Here is a 24695-nt window from a genome sequence, read left to right as displayed (position 1 = left end):
CAAGTGCTCTACCAACTAAGCTACCCAAGCACGACTCAAGCCCCGTCCTCACAGCTTTACTTCTGCCAGTACCTCGCCTCCTACATTCCAAACTTTACAGAAGCTCTCCTGCGAACCTGCAGAACTAGCACTCCTGAAAGAAAGGATGTTGCGGAGACATGGCTTAGCTACTGCCTAGGGGAGGTTTCCAGAATGAGATTTTCACTCTGCAGCGGAGTGTGCGCTGATATGATACTTCCTGGCAGATTAAAACTGTCTGCCAGACCGAGACTCGAACTCGGGACCTTTGCCTTTCACGGGCAAGTGCTCTACCAACTGAGCTACCCAAGCACGACTCAAGCCCCGTCCTCACAGCTTTACTTCTGCCAGTTTGATAGTGTTGAATAATATATAACTATAAGTTTGATACAAAGCCATAAACTTAAAATTTGTTCAGTTGAGATAAATATGAAAGCATTGGGTCCCCATGATGACAGAAGATACATTTTGAAACATAGAATAGATACAGTAACAAGGGGACATTGTATGGTAGAGTTTCCATTAATTAAACAATTATTTTTCATCTTCATCATCATCACTATGTTCTAGATACTCTTCTTCTTTTCTTTCTCCTTCTTTGTCCTTAAACAATGAAAAATATAATTCATAATTAACACATATCTTTTTGCTAGCTCTTCAAGAGTATAACCCTTAAAGGTTGTCCATTGTTGTTTGTTGAGTTGTCCATCATAATACATAAATTTTAATAGAAAAACATTCTCACCATGTATGTTCAGATCTAATACAATACCATAATGAATGAATCTATTTTTCAACCTATTAATTTTTTGAATGAGTGGAGTCCCTACTGAAGTAGCTCAATGATGTAAACAGTTCTAATCTGTTACCAAAGTTAGTGAACTACATGTAAATTTTTTGTGTAGCGTTACTGGATGTGAATTCTTGAACACTAAATATGGAGAAAAAATTGTGAAGCTCAATAACAGGTTTAAAATTATGTTGCCAAACAGATATTATAGTTTAATTAGTGGTTATGGTTTTCATTATTTTGAAAATGGGAATATTTAACTAAGATATAAAGGAAAGAATAAACGAGAGTAGTGTAATGAATTTCATGATATCAAGCTTTTAGTCTGAGTCTTTTGGATTTTTATTTATATTTTTAACATTTTTCCTGGCTTATTAACTGCTAAAGATTTTAAGAAATAAATGAGTGAGATAAATGAAAAAATAATTACTTGTTTTACTGATTTTTCCATTTCTTACCTTCACATTAAAAAAAAGGTGAAACTGAAGAACTGATTTGAAACTTTTATAATGAGATTTTATGCTTCAAATTTGACGATATTTGATGAAAAACTGTAGCATTTATTCTGAATCTTTGACATATAAAAAATTGAGAAATGACATGAAAGTTCGAAATTAGTAGAGAAATTATCGAAAAATAGTTGAAAGGGCTTGAAAAGTGATGGTATTGATTGTAAAACAGTGAAAATAATCGAAAAATGATGAAAGATTTCTATTTTTCTTCGTATGCATCTTTTTCACTTTATGTTTTAATAATATCTGACTTTTTGATAAAATTGTGTTTCTTATGCTTTCAATGATTATTAGACCTGTTTCGGGAAATTAATGATTAGTTTTGTGATTCTGTCCATTTTGAGACAAAGTAGTCTAGAATCCACATATATATCCTACTACCTCATAGGTGATTGTGGGGAACTGACACCATGCAAGGAAGTAGAACACCTTTAACCTTTCATTAACTTACACATAATCTGTCATGACAGTGTGCAAGTAGAGTAATTCTGCATATAAGTTGGGTTATACGAGTGGTGGCAGGGGTGCATGTGTATGAAATCCATGCCTGTGAAACCTGGCTCCAATAATAAAATCACTGGAGATGTCGAGGCACATCCAGTGCAGCACATGTTGCCTAATATTTTCGTAACGTACAAAATGTGTCACATGGATATTGAAAAATATTATTTGTAAAATGGTTGAAAAATGTATCGAATATAGCCTCAAAACCTTCTACAAAACTTCATAGTTAGTTCACAATGAAGAATAAAAAATTTTCCGCAGACCTATGCATCTGTAGCTTCAGTGCACCCTCTATGTCTCCAAAATCATTGTCATTTGGCAAAAAGGTGTGCCCTGAAAGAACACAGCTCAAAGTGATCTTTTCTAGTGTTTGATTACTTTTCAATAGCTTTCTAAGTAACAGGAGTATTTTTAAATTTCGGTTATGGCCTCCACACAAATCTGCCTAAAGGGTGTATTCCACTGCAACAAAATATTCTTCTATATGTTCTTTTAGGCAGCTGCCATGGCCAGCTTCATCCTCAACCCAAATAAAGCACTTTACCATCCTTGCATTGTGAATACCTAAATTATACACAAACAACTGCCAATGTTGGTAGGAATCGTAGGCAGAGGCATCGTTTCTTGTAAATCAAAACACTAGGTTTTGACGTCAGGATTATTCTTGGCTACAAGTATCTCTTCCTTCTTAATATTTTGTGCCTTTTCTGCTTTTTCCAAATGACAACTTTCCACTTCCTTTTAACGTTTGCAGCTTAACATTGTCATCACAATGCTTTAATTCAACTTCTAATCTGTTACACGTTTTAAATGTGTTTTTCTGACAATTTTTCCTATATAGGTTGAACAATTTCTTATACAATGACAAGCTTATAGGTTTAGTTACTTCTTCGCAGTGCAGTTGACGCACTTTTTCTACAGTTGTACCTCCTATAAGAATCTATGTTTCTGTATTTGCCTTTCTGAGATGTGATTTAGATTTTGTGGCATTTCTTATTGTGTTCAATTACCTCGTTTTCACAGGTATCATCAAGTTTGTTTATTCCATCACGTACCCCATGAAAATAACGAACTCCTTCAGGACTTTTGTTATTTTGAAAATGTTATTAACTTAACAACTTAGTATCTTCAACGTTTGTAGAAACAAAATTTTACATACAACACCACACATAGTTCGTATTACATACTAAACTTTCTTTTGACTGACATTTTCATGCTTTTCCATTTTGTTTCAAACTCAAAAACCACTGAGCAGATAGATGTGCACTGGACGTGATGAGAATCATCACTATAATGTTTGTTAACTTCTTTCCTAGCATTGCTGTCTCCTAATTTTTGCAAACACTTGTGGAGACAGAGGCAATGTCAAAACTCTTTGGCTACATTGAAGACATTTCTCTGAGTAAAATATCCCTTGGTTTTAATGCATCATTTTTTTCCTAGCTTCTCTGTCTTGGTATCTATACTTACGTTTTCTTACCCTTTTTGGCCTCCCTTCCAGTAACTGATTCCTATCTGGTTCAGCAATGATATTTTCTATGTCATTAATATACACATTCTGGTGTAGGATCTCTTAATTTACGGTTATTAGCCTTTAATTGTTGTCGATGTGGTTACTGCCATATTGGCAGTTCTCATCTTCAATATAACTTACAGCCCCATCATCGATTTTCCTTACCCACTACTTCACTTGAGGTCAAGGGTGCCCATACCATGGGACAAAGGGAGGCAGGGCGGTCATGGTTTACCATAACTCTCAGGGAAAGCAAAAAATGTAATGTAATCAACGGTTTTTCCTTCAAAAACTGATTTAAAAGTCGGTGTTATGCAGATTTTTAACAGGGTTTGAACTGGAACTTTATTATGGCTACTTACAGGTAGCCTCATATCTTCTAGAATATTAAAAATACTTTGTGCCCCGCCAGTCCCACGCCTTCCTGAGAATTACATAAGGGCGCTCTTGCTAAAGTTTAAATCATTGTTACAGTTATTTACATTCAAAGTATAATCTTTCATTGGAATGTCAGTGCTTGAATATGTATATTCTTCTTAAAGAATGGAAGACGATTGGACTGTGTAAGAATGTTGAGATTTTGCTTAGACATCTTTGCAGTAGTTTGGAGAGTAACCTCCAAAAGAAACTTATGTTTGTACCTTTAAAGTCCCAAATCCATTCGACTTTTTTGTTGCAATTTCAATAACAGATTGTGTTTTTCCTTTGAAAGCATCCGTTATCACACCTGGTAAGCACAAAGTTGATGTTGTGAACCAGCTTTCCCACATCTTCCGTTTACCATCACTAGACCAGAGACTGGTAAGTGGTGCTTGGTCCAGTGTTGCAAAATTACACTTTGGTTTGTGGCTTGTGGATATGTGATGCAAAATTGAAAATGAAACATAGGCGAGGTGGCACTTAGTCTTTTCCAATATTTCATGGCAACTGTTGCTACATGACAACAGTTATTTTTCCAAGTAAGTTATGTTGTTTCCCAACAGATTGCTCTCACATCAGAAAATTTAAGGGTCAGTTGCACAATCTCAGGTTAAATCCATGGATAGCTTACTGAGGAAAAGGTGGGCATTGGTTTAGCTAGGAGTGCGCATTGTATGACACCATGTTATTCCTCATTTAGTTATTCCCAGAGTAGCGTTCCCATCCAGTTAAGTTGGCAACAACTTAAGAGTATCTAGAATGAAATTTCCACTCTACAGCGGAGTGTGTGCTGATATGAAACTTCCTGGCATATTAAAACTGTGTGCCGAACCAAGACTCGAACTCGAGACCTCTGCCTTTCATGGGCAAGTGCTCTACCAACTGAGCTACCCAAGCAGGACTCACGCCCCGTCCTCACACCTTTAATTCCGCCAGTACCTCGTCTCCTACCTTCCAAACCTCACAGAAGCTTTCCTCCGTACCTGCAGAACTAGCACTCCTGGAAGAAAGGATGTTGCAGATACATTCTAGAAACATCCCCCAGGCTGTGGCTAAGCCATGTGTCTGCAGTATCCTTTCTTCTAGGAGTACTAGTTCTGCAGGTTCGCAGGAGAGCTTCTGTGAGGTTTGAAAGGTAGGAGACGAGGTACTGGCGGAATTAAAGCTGTGAGGAGGTGTCGTGAGTCCAGCTTGGGTAGCTCAGTTGGTAGAGCACTTGCCCATGAAAGGCAAAGGTCCCAAGTTCGAGTCTCGGTCCGGCACACAGTTTTAATCCGACAGGAAGTTTCAGCTTAAAAGTACACTGGGTATTTTCATGTACATAATTTCATATGTACTTTAGCCATCTGTAGAAATAGCGTGCATAACGTGAGCGATAAGGGTTCCAGATCGCAAAGTTGTTCATTCAAGGATATTTTGAAGCTGGTAGATACTGTAGACGTGTTCAGGAGTATAGTATAAAACATAAACTTCTGTGGCCTCATTCAATGAAAACATTGGTGCAAAACATTTAACTAAGTCTATAGAGTACTTGCATGTACAACAGTATAACGATCTATCGTAAAATTAGGTAATGGATGAGGTATTTGTCGTTTGATCACTACGATATCTTTCTAGATTTCAGAATAAAGTATGGGAAAAAATATGCAACAGTTTCCATTTATAAAAAACTTTACACAGGTCGACAGAGCAGCTACAACAGACATACGATTTTTGCCCCCCAAGAGAGAAACATATAAATATTATTCCTAGAAAAGAAAGCAGAGGCTACAGATTGGTGGCGCCCCATACATGGAATGTAAGTTGCAAGTTTTGTAGAATGAAATTTAAGATTTGATGCAGTTGTCAAGGGATGGACGCCACAGTCCAAGAGGGGACATAATATAAAAGAAACTGCGAAATGCGGTCTGCTTTGTGGAATAGTTGGTCTTTTCAGAGTCTCTAACTGTGACAACACAGACATCATTAAGACTCATTTGACTGACAATCCTAAGAGGTGTTACTGGCTGGCTTGCTGTTGCATTTATGTCTTAGAGTAATTAATTCATTACAGCAACGAAGGGTTTCTACAGAAAGCACTTCTGTTGAATTACTGAACACTGTAGATCCAGTTTTGCAGTTATTGAACATACATAAATCTTGTTTACATGACGTAATTATGAACAATTATATTGAGCATATGTATGAAGAGTAAGATGCCAACATTTACAGTAAATAGCCACAATAATTTTTATAATCCTGGGGTAGAAATGTACCTATGGCACATATCCAAACTAGAAGCTGTTGTCATACCTCACCCTAAATGTTTGAGCAACACGAACTATATCATACATAATTTTGGCTTTTTACAATCATCTTTATCAGATAGATGTAATCTGGGAGGGTAGGGGAAGTGCTGGATGCATGACACTTTCACTGTGTTCTTCCTTTTCTGCAGTCATCTCAGCTTAAGACTGTCAGCTCTGTTTTCAGAGTAAAAATACCTATTCTCAAATGTGGAAGAATTAGCAGAGCTGCAGATGGCGCTGCTTCAAAACTAGCATGACAAGAACCAGAAAAGGGAGAAAGATCTGTATTGGTTAAAAGCAAGAGCATAAAGTTATAAATTAGGATCAGAAAACACGAATTAAACAAATGATTTCAGAATAACAGAATGTTTATTTTATTTTCATTTAATTACAGCAGAGAACTGAAATAACTAAGAAAACTGTCTCTTGCATATGTTGTCCAGTACCTCACACGTCCTTTCAATACTCCCGCTGGCTATCCCCTTGCAATATGAATGTGGAACAGAATCATTTCTGAAAGAAAGAAAAAGAAGGACGTGTCACAATTTGTTTGACAATCCAAGAGAAATTTTAAAACGTAACTTGCTAGTCACTCCTTTCACTGTTATGATTATGTACATTCAATAACTGAAGACTCCCTTTTCGCTGGACGACAATACCTATATCCCTATGACACACAGACAACAATTACTTTATGGTAAATATTGATGTGGTTGTGTGGATAATACTAATAACAGAAAAACACAACAGCGAAATCCTACAGCTTCCTCAAAAAACAGACTTTCCTACACTCCTGGAAATGGAAAAAAGAACACATTGACACCGGTGTGTCAGACCCACCATACTTGCTCCGGACACTGCGAGAGGGCTGTACAAGCAATGATCACACGCACAGCACAGCGGACACACCAGGAACCGCGGTGTTGGCCGTCGAATGGCGCTAGCTGCGCAGCATTTGTGCACCGCCGCCGTCAGTGTCAGCCAGTTTGCCGTGGTATACGGAGCTCCATCGCAGTCTTTAACACTGGTAGCATGCCGCGACAGCGTGGACGTGAACCGTATGTGCAGTTGACAGACTTTGAGCGAGGGCGTATAGTGGGCATGCGGGAGGCCGGGTGGACGTACCGCCGAATTGCTCAACACGTGGGGCGTGAGGTCTCCACAGTACATCGATGTTGTCGCCAGTGGTCGGCGGAAGGTGCACGTGCCCGTCGACCTGGGACCGGACCGCAGCGACGCACGGATGCACGCCAAGACCGTAGGATCCTACGCAGTGCCATAGGGGACCGCACCGCCACTTCCCAGCAAATTAGGGACACTGTTGCTCCTGGGGTATCGGCGAGGACCATTCGCGACCGTCTCCATGAAGCTGGGCTACGGTCCCGCACACCGTTAGGCCGTCTTCCGCTCACGCCCCAACCTCGTGCAGCCCACCTCCAGTGGTGTCGCGACAGGCGTGAGTGGAGGGACGAATGGAGATGTGTCGTCTTCAGCGATGAGAGTCGCTTCTGCCTTGGTGCCAATGATGGTCGTATGCGTGTTTGGCGCCGTGCAGGTGAGCGCCACAATCAGGACTGCATACGACCGAGGCACACAGGGCCAACACCCGGCATCATGGTGTGGGGAGCGATCTCCTACACTGGCCGTACACCACTGGTGATCGTCGAGGGGACACTGAATAGTGCACGGTACATCCAAACCGTCATCGAACCCATCGTTCTACCATTCCTAGACTGGCAAGGGAACTTGCTGTTCCAACAGGACAGTGCACGTCCGCATGTATCCCGTGCCACCCAACGTGCTCTAGAAGGTGTAAGTCAACTACCCTGGCCAGCAAGATCTCCGGATCTGTCCCCCATTGAGCATGTTTGGGACTGGATGAAGCGTCGTCTCACGCGGTCTGCACGTCCAGCACGAACGCTGGTCCAACTGAGGCGCCAGGTGGAAATGGCATGGCAAGCCGTTCCACGGGACTACATCCAGCATCTCTACGATCGTCTCCATGGGAGAATAGCAGCCTGCATTGCTGCGAAAGGTGGATATACACTGTACTAGTGCCGACATTGTGCATGCTCTGTTGCCTGTGTCTATGTGCCTGTGGTTCTGTCAGTGTGATCATGTGATGTATCTGACCCCAGGAATGTGTCAATAAAGTTTCCCCTTCCTGGGACAATGAATTCACGGTGTTCTTATTTCAATTTCCAGGAGTGTATTTATTTTACTACATTAAACCTAGCTTGAGTAAGCACAAATAATTTACATGTTTATAGGAATAATTCTAGGTGGCGTTCAGTTTTTTTTACTCTGAAGCACTCTCAAAAACATGGAAAGTGGTTCTCTGGTGGGAGATAAGAGGGAACAATATTTTCTGCTATAAATGTGGCTGAGAGAACGCTGGACATTAGCATATTATCAAACTTTTTGTTACAATAAACAGTCATAAGCCATCAATTTCAGAAAAATGGTACTTCACAGCAGTGCAATATAAGATATTTCAGTTTCAGTTACCTTCAGCTAGCTACAATCAGAAATAAAGGAGGACACTGAAAAATAACTTGATATTCAAAGAAAGAAAAACAAACATAGCATTCGAGGCAATCCTTCCACATGCTACAACAACATTGATTTATCAATTAGACTCCTGTTCTGCTCCTATAACATACATACATAGCTATTATTTTATGATAAATATGGATGGGCTTATGTGGATAATACTGTTAATTGAGTGACACAGCAGTTGCCATTTTTCAAATACTATCATTCCTGATAATCTTACTGTGTTAAACTTATCCTGAGTAAGCCCAGATAGTCCACAGGCTTCAATGAATAATGTTAGGTGGGAGACAGTGTTGTTGCTCTGAAGCATTAATGGGCGTGCAGTCCCAATATTTTCACTAAACGTCGAAACTTGTTCTGACATTGTTGTGATGTTTACAGAAACGGTCATTCCTAATAGAAAATAAGAGTGGAAAAACATTTTCTGCTACTGAAGTAATATTGCTGAATGAAACTGAAACACTAACGTTTTATCAAAACGTTTTTCTGCATGAAAAATCAATGTTTTCGTCTAGAACTGAAACAGCTGTTAATGCAAATAGTTCCCGTAACTGATGTGGTTCTTCGATTTCATTAAGTCTATTAAGATGCTGTTAAATAAAACGAAACAGTCCTTTCCACTACTGCAGGAACTGTAACAAACGCCAGATAAATAAGACTGTTTTGCCAGGAATCGTCATTTTAATGTGTTTGATTTACATAAAAACACAATGAAATTCGCGAAGTACTGAAATCAAATGCATACTACTACAAATAAACAGCATTGTTTTAGAAAACAGGAATAGTCTCACTTGTCCGTCATATGCTCCAGTTCCTTACGTACAGGATTGAAAAGACGAAGTGCGCTTCGAGAAGCAAAATCTGAATATAAATTAGGAATCGGCGACGTCTCACTTTTTTCTCCTTCCTCATTCTCATGAACAGTTCAGACAAAATCTCGTCATTGCTGTCTGCAACTGCATCTGTCACTATTCCTGCCATTTTCAAAACTTGTTCCCCAGTTAAGCTCGCCAGCCGGCTAAAAATCACCGGTTAACGAGTTTATTCCCCGATTAGGCGTTATTCCGAATACGCACGACGCGATTCTCGCACTATTTCGGAAACAGAACTTAACCGGCTAATAACTGGAGAGTTTACAACCAATCCTAAAAGAAAAGGGCTTAGTCTACTGACGCATAGCACGGTAAATCTCCGGCCTTGGTAGTTTCAGTGACCATTCCAATAACGAAAAATGTTCCGAAAGACTTTAAGAATTATAAACAATTTATTATTTCTTATGACGGATTTTTTATCCGCCGTCTTTCATTTGCTCTAAACAGATTCTGATCATAATGCCGAAGTATACGAGAAAGTACATATCTTTGGATTTATTGTATTGCGTTACATCTCTGGGGGTAGTTGTCAATTAGCAGAGGAAAAGGTGTTGGTGGAAAGGGAAGGGGTGGAGTAGTTTTGAGGTTTAGGAATAAATAATTTAATACGTATGGAGTTTACGGAGGAAGGTACTGAAATTTGCAGTTGAAGCCCAATTGTCTCAGCTGCTAAACAATTCTCTGAACCACTTGAATTTTTTATAATGTTTTCCGGCAGAAATGTATGTAAAATGAAGCCGTATAATGAATTACGTCAAAAGTGCGCACAATGAGAGGACTAAATAACATTGTATTAACAGTAAGATTTTCTTCTCTCTTTCTTAAAAATGTAGGCAACGCTATTTTGTAGTTTCCATGCATGCATTTTGTTAGTGTCATTACCCAGTATCTAGTATATTTTCTACTTTCCAGCATCGTTTCCTCACACAACAAAAATTTAGTCGTAAAATTCAACGATTCCACTGTGCATTATTTATTCATAAAAATCTGAGAATGTGGGACGAGTTTAAATTTCTTAACGATAAATATTCTCACGTAATGGCACTAACCACACCCCTCCCAAATACCCTTTAGCATACACACTGCGTGATTTTTGACTGCTCGCATTAGTACCACGTAACGGTAACTCCAACGAAAAATATCAGAACCGCAGATTTTTTTAGATGTTTCAGACCCGTCACCCCCACCCCTCCTACTTGGGGCCACAGTACCGGAATCCCTTTCTTTTTTTTCCAACTGAAGCACTGATGCATAATTAATGACTAATATATATATATATATATATATATGTGTTTAGCTCGAATATATTACGCGCTTGATAGTTTAAAACAGTACATGAAAGCGTGAAGAAATATTCTTTCGGTACAAGGTACATGGATGTGCAATAATTTGCGTAAACCCAATTTTGATTTTAAAATCATTTCTTTGGCATACATGTAAATACAGTATAAATGAATTTGAGGCCATATGCTAGATTTAATGCAAATATTGACATATCGCATCTCGGAGAAGACAGGTTAACAGTAAAACATTTTTGTCAGGTTTACACCGAGATGTAGGGTACTGGATATATGTTTATCATAGGCTTATTCATTTGTGTGAAAACCCCCTCATGCCACTAGCAAGGTGTTGATACCTATTTGACACATTCTTCCAGGACTTCGGTGTTCAATGATTGTTAAAATACAAGTGGGAAAGCAGAATGGTTTGTTTACATCATTTTGAATTACTTTATACAAAATATCAAGTTGTTAAGTAAATACCTCCATTAGAAGATGTGACATTATAAATTCTCATTCTGTAATTGTTTCCACTAGTCATAACCCGTACCTTGAATAATTAAAATACATCGACATGGTCAGTCATTTGCTCATCGGTCATTGGTGAAATCCGATATGTGATTAACTGTTCATTTCTGTTATGACTTTTACCCAGTACTGTACTGTTTTTATGAACCTTACATAGATTAATACATGTGTAACATCCTGTTAAAAACTCTCTATAAATACAATGGTTGATAAAAATGTTAAATATATCTTCATTGTTGTGAAACTGAAATTACCTCTGTTTTTCCTCATTTCCTACCTGTAACACTTTGGGGTGGTGATTTACAAAATGCTCAGATTTAGGTGAGTGGTATAAGAATACTGGCAAGCATCTGACAAATGAAGGATGCTCATTGAGAGAGTAATCTTTGGGGTATGATTTTGTATGTCATTTGCAATAATTTTACCAAGTTGAGTGTGTTCAGCTATCCCAGTAGTTGAAAGATAAACAATGTCCTATAAGAAGAGCGACCCAATCCTAGTACAATCTGTAGGCAAATATAAAAATGAAGATCAAGCATCTGAGACATAGTTGAAGTTTGGAATTTTATGTTCACTCTCTCTGTGTCTGTTTTACGTGGCCTTTTTTTTATATAGCTAATAAATGAATTTTTTTAAATGATAGGTTTGGCGGGCTAGTTTAGTATGTCTAATGCCCAGTCAGGGAAGTAAGTCTTTTGTATTGTCCTGGTAAATTCCTTTGATCTATAAATGACAAGATTATCTGTGAGAATTATTTAGAATTCATTGAGGTTAAGATTTTGCCAATAAAACTTAGTAATTTGTAAATCATGACCATTTTGAATAAAGTAATAGTATCAAAAGAGGGCCACTTTCAAGATGGGTCTGACTTACCGGTTGTTATGCACTGACATAGTGCTAGATTATCAACTTGAAACAAAAAGAATAAGCCATGTTTTCTGTATAACTGGGCAAAAGTTTACCATACTGCGGAATGGTAAATGTAGTATTTAAGTGTGTACATTTGTCTGTGGTTCCTATATGCATGTGAAATGAAGATAAACATTCAATGTTGATTAATAACATTGAAGGAAAGAGCACAGAGAAATAATAAATTTATGGCATTTAGCAGTTGTGTAAAGACTGTTAATACGACCTTCACATAGCACAGCACATCAGATCAGATTGTGACTATGGTTAAGAACTTCAGAAAAAGTGCAAGTTCTTACACTGACATGCATTTTTCTATTCACAATGTACCTGTGTAAAATTATGACTGCACTCGAAAATGGAAGGTTAACTGAACATAATATTAAAATCGACTAATATTTAGCACTTGCTGAAATTAATGCAAGTAGGTATTGTGTTAATATAATCTGCTGCTGATTTGGACGATGTGTTAAGAACAACTATAACTGGAGTAAAACTTGTAAATAATTAGAACTACTTTTTTTTTCTAAAAGACGGACTAAGAAGTAAATCAAGCTCATATAGGAGTGGGATGTGGACTCTTTATTCTTTCTTTTTCACCCGTTGGTGGTACTGACTGTCAGAAAGTGGGTTCACAAAGAGGAAAACAAAATATAACAAACACTTGGCAGCAGTGTAAAGACAGTTGGAAGTTTACAGCAATTGATGCTAAAAATATGCAAATTTTATCATATGTAAAAGGAATGTTGTTAGTGTACTCAGTTCGGTGATTGGTTCGATGCAACTCTAGTCACTAGTCTGTCATGTGCAAACCTCTTCATCTCTACGTAACTCTTGAAACTTACTCATTTGAACCTTCTTACTGTAGTCAGTCCTTGTCTCTCTGTTTCTGTCACATTCCCCCCTTGCCTCTTTCCCCCCCCCCCCCCCCCCCCCCCCCCCAACTACCATGTGACATTGTACCACATCTTTTTTTCCTCAATTTGACTCATTACCTCCTTGTTAGTTATGCTATTTACCCACCTAATCTTCAGCCTTTTCCTATCACACTGCATCTCAAAAGCTGCTTTTCTTTTCTGAATTGTTTGTTGTCTACATTTCACTTCTGTACTAGGCCACAGCCCAGACAAATGCCTGCAGAAAAGACTTCCTACTCATTAAACTGTTGTGTTAACAAATTTCTCTTTTTTTCAGAAATGCTTTTTTTTCCCCTTGCTATCGCCAGTCTTCATTTTACATCCTCTCTGCTTCAGCCATTATCAGTTGTTTTGCTTTTCAAATAACAAAACCCACGTGTTACGTTTTGTGTAACATTCCATGATATAATTTCCTCTGAATTGCCTGAATTAATTCAGCTTCATTCCTTTATTCTTGTTGTACTTCTGTATATGTTCATCTTATAACCTCTTTTCAAGATGGTACACATTCTTTCCAACTGCTGTTCCATCCTTTGCCATCTCTGAAAGAATTACAACATCGTTAGCAAAGCCCAAAGTTTTGTATATCTTCTCCCTGAACTTTAATTCCTTATACAAATTGCTCCTTGCTTTCCTTCATAGCGTGTTCAGTATGCAGATTGAATAATACTGGGATAGGCTAAAACATTGTTTCACTCCCTTCTCGACTATTGCTACCTTGTCAGTCTTTTGACTCTTTCAACTGCAGTCAGTTTTCTGAAAAGTTTTGGATAATTTTTTGCTCCTGGTATTTTATATTTGTTAAACTCAAGATTTTTGAAAAATACATTCAGGTTTCAATTTTCAAAAGTGATCTTCAAATGCTGTAAACATAGATTTGCCATTCTGTAGTTCATCTTCAAAGTTAATTTACAGGGCGTTTCCTCGCATGTTATACATTTCTTAATATTTCCCAAGGCCAGCATCTATCACTTGTTCCATTCTTCTGTAAATAGTTCATGTCAGTATTTTGTAACCATGACTTATTCACATCAATTAGCACCTGCCTCCTTTGGGATTGAAACCGTCTTCCTGAAATCTGAAGGTATTTCACCTGTCTCTTGCATACTGCATGCCAGGTGGAATAGTTTTACCATGGTGTGTTTCCCCCAAAGATCTCAACAATTCTGAAGAAATGTCATCTGCTTACAGGCGCTTGTTTCAGATTGGGCCTTTCTGTACTGTGTCAAATTCTGGCAGTATCATATCTCCCAGCTGAAGTTCATCTACTTATTCTTCCCTTTCTGCAATATTTTGTTAAAATTAATTTCCTTTATATGGCTTTCTACATAATCGCTCCTCCTTTCAGCCTTCTCATCTTCGCGTACCACTGGCGTGCCATTGAAGATTTTAATAATCATACAGCTGCTTTCTGTTCTCCTTATGTTACTTGATTTAAACAGAACTTATTAAATCATGTAAGTGGCCAGCATGTTGCCCTCTCCCTCTCCTGTTTCTTGGAGTTGACCCTGTCGATTCTTCTGCTGTCAGTAAATACACCTGAACTGTTAAACATTTAAACTTGCCCTTGAAAATAGGCATCTGTTTGTTATATTAATAAAGTGTGCAAGCTGCTTATCCATTTTGAATCCATCTTTAGTAGGATCTCAGGTATGGGTGGTCAACTTAGTTGATGTGTGTAAATATTATTACCTTTATACCTAATATTGTAGCTGTGTACACATTTCTGTAGCATAGTTGAAAAATTTACATTTAAAGAAACTGTCAGTGTTTTAAATTTTCTGCACTACTGTCTCAATGATGCCTTTATAATGCACCCAACAGCTTTCTTGTGTAATTTTGTTGGACTTTATATATGTACATACATGTTGGATTGCCATATAGTGTCACACAATATAGATAAGAATGCATGTCATACGCTGAGATGACAAAAGTCATGGGATACCTTCAAATATCGTGTTGAACCTCCTTTTGCCCAGCATAGTGCAGCAGCTCAACTTGGCATGTTGTTGGAAGCCCCCTGCAGAAATATGAGCTACGCTGCCTCTATAGCTGTCCGTAGTTGCGAAAATGTTGCCAGTGGAGAATTTTGTGTACAAACTGTCCTCTTGATTATGTCATATAAATGTTTAATGGGTGGCGAAATCATTCGCTCGAATTGTCCAGAATGTTCTCTGAACCAGTTATGAAAAACTGTGACCCGGGGACATGGTGCATTGTCACCCATAAAAATTTCATTGTTGTTTGGGAACATGAAGCCCATGAATGACTGCAAATAATCTCAAAGTAGCTGAACATAGCCATTTCCAGTCAGTATTCAGTTCAGAGGACCCAGTCCAGTCCTTTCCATTCCATTTAAATGCACCCCACACTAATATGGAGCCACCAGCAACTTGCACAGAACCTTGTTGACAACTTGGATCCATGGCTTCGTTGAGCCTGCACCACACTTGAAGACTACCATCAGCTCTTACCAACTGAAATCAGGACTTGTGTAACCAGATCCCAATTTCCCAGTCATCTAGGGTCTGACTGATATGGTCACGAGCCCAGGAGATGCACTGCATGTGATGTCATGGTGTTAGCAAAGGCACTCTCATTGGTCATCTCCTGCCATAGACCATTAACACCAAATTTTGCCAAACTGTTCTAACGAATTATTTCATGCATTATTACTTGTCTGTTAGCACTGATGACTCTATGCAAATGTCGCTGCCCATGGTCATTAAGTGAAGGCCGTTGGCCACTGTATTGTCTGTGGTGAGAGGCAGTTAATCATGTTTTGTATTCTCTGCACACTCTTGACACTGTGGATCTTTGAATATTGAATTATATCTCTTGCACGTTGTACTCCCAACATTGTATATGTGCATATCACTATCCCATGAATTTTGTCACCTCAGTGTATCTTTGCAACAAATCCTCAGTGTTGACTGCGTGGAGACTTTTCTCTGAGGGGAAGATATGTGTGCACTCGTTTTTGAGCAGATTTGATTGTTTGTAACACTAGGTTTCAGACACCTAACTCCCAAAATTTCACTTCTTATTATGAATAGATTTTTCCCATTGGTTTATTTAATTGTCCCTTCTTACATCTAGATCTATACTCTACAAGCACCTTATAATGTGAGGTTGGTGCTACTTTGGGTGCCACCATCATTTCTTCTTTTCCCTGTTCAGTTTGCAAATAATGTGAGAGAGTGAGTGAGTGAGTGTTGGTACCACTCTGAGCTCAAATTTCACCTTATTCTGTTTTATGTCTATGCAACAGTGGAAAACAAGGAAGATCTTTTGAGTGCACCATCTACCTTCCCCTTTTTTCCAGAGTCTTGAGTATGTATGGTATTAATTTTCTTGCAAGAACTAATTTTTCTGCATGGCTGTTTTTTGCACCTGGTGTAATAATGAATGTTGATCCACAATAATCAGGTGTATGGCTTTCACATTGCATATGTCAGTATTTTAACTGACCTATGTAGCAGTGTATACTGATGGGCCTAACCGTGAGAATTCTCAGAGCGGCTCTGTATTATTTGCTTAATGTGTGTTGAAAATTCTCTTACTAAATTTATTTGATATTTCTTTGACAGTTATGAACAATGATGGGGTGATGAGATGTAGTCATGCCACAGAATTCATCTCATCTGACTTCCTAATTCATACAGTACATATACCATCAGAGAAGATAGTCCATGATTATGTAGGACTCAATTATTTGCATCCAAAGAAATCAATAATATGTCGCCATGCTGATAATGAAGCCACTGAAATTCCAGGGCAGTGTGATTGGAGGTGAAGCAAGGGATACAATTTACATTCACTCTGCATAGCCATTTTGCTATTGAAGCACTTGGTTCATGGGAGGAGGAGTAGCTATACATGAAGAAAAAGGAGGAGAGAGTGCTGGAACTGATATAATATCTGTGATGTACCCTCATTTGTGCCACTTGTTCAATGCCTCTCTCCATCTATCGGAACTGTTCACGACTGGATTTTTGGAAGGTGAAGGAGCCCTTAATTTTTCAAATTCAGTTTTCAGTTGGATGTGGCATAAGAACTATGCTCTATGGGTGGCAAATGATTAAAGAACTATTTGCTTGATATTAATCTAGGAAGAATGGTTTTGATTGCTCTTGCAGTTTGATATGTGTTACTCCACATGATGATACCACTGAAAGTTAGTAGACCACTCTCTAGCTCAACATTCACTTTATGAGGAAGAAAACACACTCTGTTCTCCGAAAAAGACACTGGAATTTGAGATTGCACTATGTGCATTCTCATGTTCAAACACCAGTTTCTTTTGTTCATCTTGATTGTGGTATAGTAACAAAGCCGAGGTCTTCACCTTAGAAAGTAATATTTTAATAGTGTGCTACCCAAATTGCACAGTTTTTGAGTGTTTAATTGCACCACAAGACAGGTTTTACCTTTTGAGAATCTTGTCACAGTTACATACACAAAGAAACAATCTTCAGCACTTTAATGTGAATTCAGTTGCGTATAGGGTATCTAGTGGTATGATGCGCTGATCTGCTTCCAACAGTTTTCAGCCAGCAGCAATATTGTCTGCAGAGGCATATGAAATTCTGAGTTTAGTGTAAAATATCCTGAATACTCTAAGTGTGTTAGTGATGTGAACAGTCTTATTCAAGCATTGACATAAATTCATTGTAACATTGTCAACCATCTATAAAGGTTGTACTGCAAAATTGGCCACCATTTGTCTTTGTTCCACTGCAACGTTCGCCAACATTAATGTATCAAGTACTACACAAAATATGAAGCTCTTGACTGCAGTACATGATCACGTCCAACTATGAAGTGATATGCCCACTTGGTATTAGCACCCATTGCACATACACTGATAAATGCATATAAGCAACACACGTGTGTGGCCTGATGAAGAAAGCAAGTTTGAAAGCTCATTGGCAATAACTGTTTCTTTTTTTATGTTTGTTTGTTTTATCTGCATAGTAGAAATGGTCACACCCCACACTAGAATGCCCCATTACCATATTGATTTATTCAGTTTCATATTTTTTCCCCCAGACCAGATGCTATGCCTTAGTGTCCCAAAAGCTTTGTCAGCTCAGTTGCAGTCAAACTGTTGCCTTCAGATATCAAAACTGGAATAGATACTCTTGAATAACTTTGTTGTTGCTGCAGCTGCAAACATGAAATTGTCTCAAATTCTGCAGTGGCCTCAGACATACATTTAAAATTCCATGTACAATTCTTTCTATTACGAGATCACTTTGTAAATTATCATTCATTCATTCTAAAACCTTTTTTTTCATAATTTTTGAAGAAATGTTAGTAATATTGTTAAAAATAGGATTTGTTTTCTTTTAAGTATGTATAATGCTTCTTACTTAAGTATATTTATTGAGATAATATATTTCAGGTGAACAGGGGAAATTTTTTGGACCATTATCTTTCACGGAAGTGGACTTAGAACACTACATTCATACTTTAGATGTGGATGAGTTATTGCCATGTATCCTGTGTGAAGATAAATTTGTTCTACCAAGTAAAAACAAAGAATTTATAGAACACTTATATGATTGTCACAGATTACTCATATCTGATCTGCACCACATTGTGGATTTGAAAAGGTAAGTTTCTTCACAGTATATCCTAATTATGCTTTTTTTTATAAGCTGATATTCTTAACATACGTACCCTAAATATCTGCTAATATCTGCAGTTACTTCAGATACTGGAAAGACCGATTTGCATCTCTGCCTGTAACTGATGTGTGTCATGTGATAGAACAACAGTTTTCGTCTCACAGTTCTTATGTATTGGGAGCATTTGTAGAGGAGGACAAAGCCTTGAGAGAGAAACTACAGCATAAGCGGTTGGTAAGTTATGGATTTAAATATGTGTGTAATACTGTATTATGTACTTCAGCTATTCAGTTACATTTTTTCATTACATATTATTATGTAGAACAATAGATTATATAGACAAATGAAGAAACTGTATTTATATGGTTACTTGCTTGGCTTTTAGTTGTTTCTAAAAGAGTACTTACTTCTATTCAAGAATTCCTTTATAGTAGTGGAGAATTTGAAAAAGAGAAACAACTTGGTGTTTGAAAATACTTCTGCTAACAGACATTTTATGTTCGTGGGTAGATTTTATAGTTGTGCATTTCACTCCATTCTGTACCAATGTTAGAATTATTAGAGTAAAATGCAGATAATGTTTTCTTTTAGTATTGGATTATATTATATTACTTTCAAACTGTCATGGAAAACTTAATTTTATTATTCATAAATTTACTGTCAGGACGTGGTTAATATCCCCAATTGATTAAACAGATTGCTGCAAAATGTATACATGTGAAGTCCAAACATTTTAATTACTTTCTGCTGAACCTCAGCATCTTAGGTCATCCATCATATGGCTTCTTGAGGTTATGTTTCCCAGTGTTCAACCCAAAAACATAGAACTCACTATTCTGTTCATTATTTTTTGTTGATCCACTATGTTAATACACAATTAATAAAATGTTCTGGGCCATTATGCCATAGTCGACTGGATTTCACTTTAAAATCCAATGTTATGTCCCCATCTGTGGCAGACATTTTCAACAGGGGTCATAGCTTCTTTGAATATCCAAATCACACCATGGCTCACTAGTGACTACAGCAAAATTCTGCTTCCACCCAGTGGTATGATATCACGCTTTGATTGCATGAGTGCTATTGGCCATAGTCGACTGCCATCGTCGGCTGTAGTCCACAGCTCATGGTCTCGCTGTCGCGTTCACGCTTCCAGAGCACAGGGTCTCGGGTTCGATTCCCGGCGGTGTCAAGGATTTTCACCTGCCTCAAGATGACTGGGTTTTTGTGTTGTCCTCATCATTTCATAATCATTCATGAAAGTGGCGAGATTGGACTGAGCAAAGGTTGGGAAATTGTACGGGCACTGATAACCACACAGTTGAGCGCCCCACAAACCAAACATCATCAGCATCACATCGTCGGCTGTTGCTCTCACCCCATGGTGTAAGACTGGTGCACATCTTTTTCAGCATTGGAGTCTAGATATCATTCAATTTTATGCCATCCTCCTTCCTATTGAAATTCCTTGAGTGTTTTACAATTTTTATGGCCTCTCTGTATAACCTTTCATTGTATCCTTGCTCTCTCTGGATCACGAGGTCCCTGGTTCGATTCCCGCTCGGATTGGGAAATTTTTCTGCTTGGTGACTGGGTGTTTGTGTTATCATCATCAGCAGCATCAACATCATTTGTGACAGTGGCTTGATTGGACTGTGAAAAAAAATTGGACTGTGTAACAATTGGGACTTTGTGCAGGTTCTAATGACTGCGCAGTTTAGCACCCTACAAAACCAGTCATCATCATCATCGTATCTGATTGTGATTTAGTCCAATCAGAATAAATGTAGTGGTCTCATGGCTGCAAAGCATGTTCTGAAACAACTGATCTGTCAGTTTTCTGCAATTGCCCTTGAGCTCTTCTAGTCATTTTTTGACTTCTTTTTGTACTACCAGTGACACCTCCCCATAACTACACAGAATCCTATAAATTCCTGCTTTTTCCAGCAGTTGGTGAGCACTCTTGGGCAATTGTAGGTGATCTTATATCTTTCGGATGGGTTTGTAGATTACTGTGATTTTCCACTTTTCCAAGATTTTTCCTGTATGGCCAGTAATATCCTTAATGAAAGGCAGGAAAACTTTCAGTTTCACTGGCACTTGAGCATCGCTATGATTTCTACGTGGTCGTCTTAACATTCTTTTCACCTCAGCGAATGAATAACCATTTTAGAGCAATGCACTGATGAGATGTTTTAATTCTGTGTCAAGCAGTTCTGGTTGACAGATTTCCCATGCTATTGTCTGCCAAAGTTTTTATGATGCCTTGCTTTTGTTTTGGGTGGTGGATCAGATCTTGGTGTAGGTAACAGTCTGTGTGTGTGGGTTTTTGGTAAACCATATGGCCCAAGGTACCATCTTCTTTCTTGAAAACTAGAACATCAAGAAAATTCAGTCTTCTGTTGCAACACTTCATTGAGCAGAACCATAGTGAATTACAATACCACATCAAAACTAACATGTCCTCCAGCTGTACCACTGTGCTGTCTAATTTACTGACAAAATATGCCCAGTTCTCGATATACAAATCTGATCGACACACATATGGTCATATTAATGTTGTCAAGAACGTGGCACCTATTTGATTGCCACATTCTTGACAACCATATTACGACCATATGTGAGGCAATCGGATTCATATATCAAGAATTTGGCACATTTTATCAGTAAGCTAAGTGCCACTGTGGTACAATTTTCCTCCCGACGTTGCAGAACTGTTCAAATATTGCTTCACAACCATGTATTTCAAATGAAACAATGAGCTCTATGAGCAGATAGATGGTGTTACTATAGAAATCCCCTTAAGCCCAGATATAGAAAACTATTTATGGAAATTTATGGAAAAATTCGAGGAGCAGACATTGGAGACTGTGAACAAGAAGCCAAATATTTGGTTCCAATGATAGGTTTGTCTTGTGGCACCAAGGCAGGGAGAAACTGGATTGTTTTCAAAACAGTCTCAACTGGATCGGTTGAAGGATTCAGTTTACCATGGAGGAGGAGGCAGGCAGAAGATTGAATTTTCTTGATGTGCTAGTTTTCAAGAAAGAAGATGGTACCTTAGGCCACACAGTTTACTGAAAACCCACACACACAGGCTGTTACCTACACCAGGTTTCAAACCACCACCCACTACAAATGTGAGGAATCATAAAAATGTTGGCAGATACAGCAAGAGAAATCTGTGAACCTAATCTGCTTGACACAGAATTAAAACATCTCATCAACACAATGCTCAAGAATAGTTATTCATTTGCTGAGGTGAAAAGAGCCTTAAGGCCACCACATACAAATCATAGCACTGTTCAAGTGCTGGTGAAATCAAAAGTTTTCCTGCCTTTCATTAAGGATATTACTGACTGCATTGTAAAAATCTTGAAAAAGTGGAACATCGTGGTAATATACAAACCCACCCGGAAGATACTAAATTACCTAAAATCAGCCAAGGATGCTCACCAATTGCTGGAAAAAGCAGGACTTTATAGAATTCTGTGTAGTTGTATGTGGGGGGGAGTGTAAGTGGCTACTACAAAAAAAGTTTAAAAAAAAATTTGACAAGCACAAAGACAGTTTCAGAAGAGAGGAGACTGACAGATCAGCTGTTGCAGAACATGCTTTGCAGCCAGGAGACCACCACATTCATTGTGATCGGACTCAAGTACTGGCAATTACAATCAGATACAAGGAAAGGTTTACAGAGAGGCCCTAGAGATTGTAAAACACCCCAGGAATTTCAATAGGAAGGAAGAGAGCGTGAAATTTAATGACATCTGGATTCCGGTACTGAAGAAGATGTGTACAAGAGTTCCACCATTGGGAGATAGCAACAGCGGGCGACAGCAGTCAACAACAACCAATTGCAGTTGCAAATTCAAAACCTGTGACATCACACCTCTGCACGGAAGCAGAATTTTGCTGTAGTCAGTAGCAAGCCAGGGTGTTATTTGGACATTCAAAGAAGCTATGATCCCCTTGGAAATGCTGTCCACAGAAGAGGATGAAACATTGGGTTTTAAGGTGAAATCTATTTGACTACTTCATAATAGCCCAGAACATTTTATTAACTGTGATTATTTCCAGCCATGAGAGCTTACATTTTACACTATGTTAATAGTAGATGGAGGCATTTTCGATAGTGAGAAACTGAATGAATTGTGTGTGGTTTTTTGTCCCGAAGTTTAAAGCTAGCCCATTGGTTCAAAACTAATTAATAACTTTAACTAAAATGTCTTTCACTGTTGATGCTTCTTTCCTCAGCATAACAATAATAATTATCTCATCCGCAAAAATGACCAATTGTACCACGTGAACAATAATGATCCCATTGTGATTTAACCCCATGCAGATGATGTAGAGACACTCTTTGTATTGCTCTAAAATTTTAGTATAGCTTTCCACATTCTGTTTCTTGAATAGGGACCAAACTGGGCGTGTCCTGAACGAAGCATACCATAAAAATTAAATTACTGTGATATGACTGAAACAGTCAAATGCCTTCAGTAAATCAAGGAAGGTCCCAACTTGTGATATTTAATTATTTAAAAATTGTATTGTGTCATAAGTGAAGTTATTTCAGTATAGCAGCCCTTTTGGAATCTGAACTGCAGTTGTCTTAGAATCCCATTAATACACAGATGGGTGATAACCAGCTACAGCACATTACGTACTTTAAAAAATAAACAATAAGTAAAATTGGAGAATGATGCAGGAAGCAAGACTACTGGGTGGTTATTGATACCTTTCTTATAGAAAAGCTTAACTACAGCATATTTTAATCTAATTTGACAGAGAATGGGTGAGAGGTTTTGATCTGTTCATTGATTTTGATGTAAGACCAGGTAGAGGCTTTTCTAAAATATACGGTTATTGCCTGACATAATATTAATTAATCATACGATGAATCGCTACAGACCATGTAAAGTCGATTGCCATCAGAATTAAACATGTTAGGTACTGGAGGTTTAGATTCTGAAAGGAACTGCCTAGTTTCTTGTCATTTTATCTGCAGTCTACCTAGGCATATTGCAGAATTCAAAGGTAAATCTCTTTTTAAATGATGAGATAGCATTAGTTCTGTCATTGAAACTGATAGTTCACTTTCAGCCTCAGATAAGGACTGGATAGACATGCACACAGTGGCGGAACAAATGCCATTACAGAAGGTATCTGCAGAACAACATAGAGGGAAACTTTGCCAGTTTCTGCAACAGAGAAATTGCATAATAATGTAAATCAACAATATGAGTGACATCATTACAGTTGTATTTTCAGCCCATAAGAAGAAACTTAAAATCACACCATTGTGAAGTATTATCCAGCCTTGTATCAGCACTTATCATGAGGGTCACACATAGTGAACTTTGCCCTATGCACTATGCACATTCTGCAGTGATCCTGTCATTATGCTTCTGCCAATTGACAATGGCAACGATGTTATTATTTTGGAAACAGCTGACTTTGGCGTGAAAATTTGGATGATGCTGGAGATGAAACATACCCAGGATTGAAGCAAGACCCAAATCCAGGAATGGTTATAAATTTATCTTAGCATCTGAAAGAATACCACTGGCTGAATCTGTTATAAGGAATCTCTTGTTCAGATTCCTAGACCACACATACAGTTCTCTTTATAACATGTGGAGAAGTTAATGGGAAATAAGTTCTATGGCCTGTCCACTTGTACTTATAGGAGGAGATGCCCTTTTGGCTCGTTGCGAACACCACTGCGACAAAAACTTGTAAACTGACAAATATTTTAAGATGATGTTATTCTTAGATCTGATAAGATTTCATTATTTACCTATGTTTCTCTTCCCAATACTTTGATAACACAACTATTGAACTATTCAAGCACATGCAATGTCATTGTAGTTTTCATATTCTGGACAATATTTCAGTCATATGCCCTATTAATTCAGAAAGTTCCAATGCTTAATTAATAAATAATTTAAAAAA

At 38.1% G+C, this 24695-nt stretch overlaps 1 protein-coding gene and 1 non-coding gene across 4 annotated transcripts in view; one reads left to right on the top strand and one right to left on the bottom strand.

Annotated features, from left to right (window-relative positions):
- Nucleotides 1–256: 256 nt before the first annotated feature.
- Nucleotides 257–331, bottom strand: Trnas-uga (transfer RNA serine (anticodon UGA)). The gene has a single exon. It is a non-coding gene; the product is annotated as a tRNA-Ser (tRNA).
- Nucleotides 332–9989: 9658 nt separating this feature from the next.
- Nucleotides 9990–24695, top strand: part of LOC126183412 (zinc finger protein 277) — a 141478-nt gene continuing 126772 nt past the window's right edge. For all 3 annotated transcript variants that reach the window (XR_007536748.1, XM_049925361.1, XM_049925362.1), the window contains exons 1-3: nucleotides 9990–10103; nucleotides 18515–18725; nucleotides 18818–18974. Coding sequence is in view for 2 of the 3 variants with exons in the window: in XM_049925361.1 (XP_049781318.1) it covers nucleotides 10085–10103; nucleotides 18515–18725; nucleotides 18818–18974 (387 nt within the window). In the remaining variant the exon portion in view is untranslated. The remainder of the gene's footprint in view (nucleotides 10104–18514; nucleotides 18726–18817; nucleotides 18975–24695) is intronic.

Source organism: Schistocerca cancellata, chromosome 4 (assembly GCF_023864275.1).
Source record: "Schistocerca cancellata isolate TAMUIC-IGC-003103 chromosome 4, iqSchCanc2.1, whole genome shotgun sequence".
Taxonomy (NCBI): domain Eukaryota; kingdom Metazoa; phylum Arthropoda; class Insecta; order Orthoptera; family Acrididae; genus Schistocerca; species Schistocerca cancellata.
Note: the sequence above shows the minus strand (reverse complement) of the source record. Positions and strands in the feature narration are given on the sequence as shown.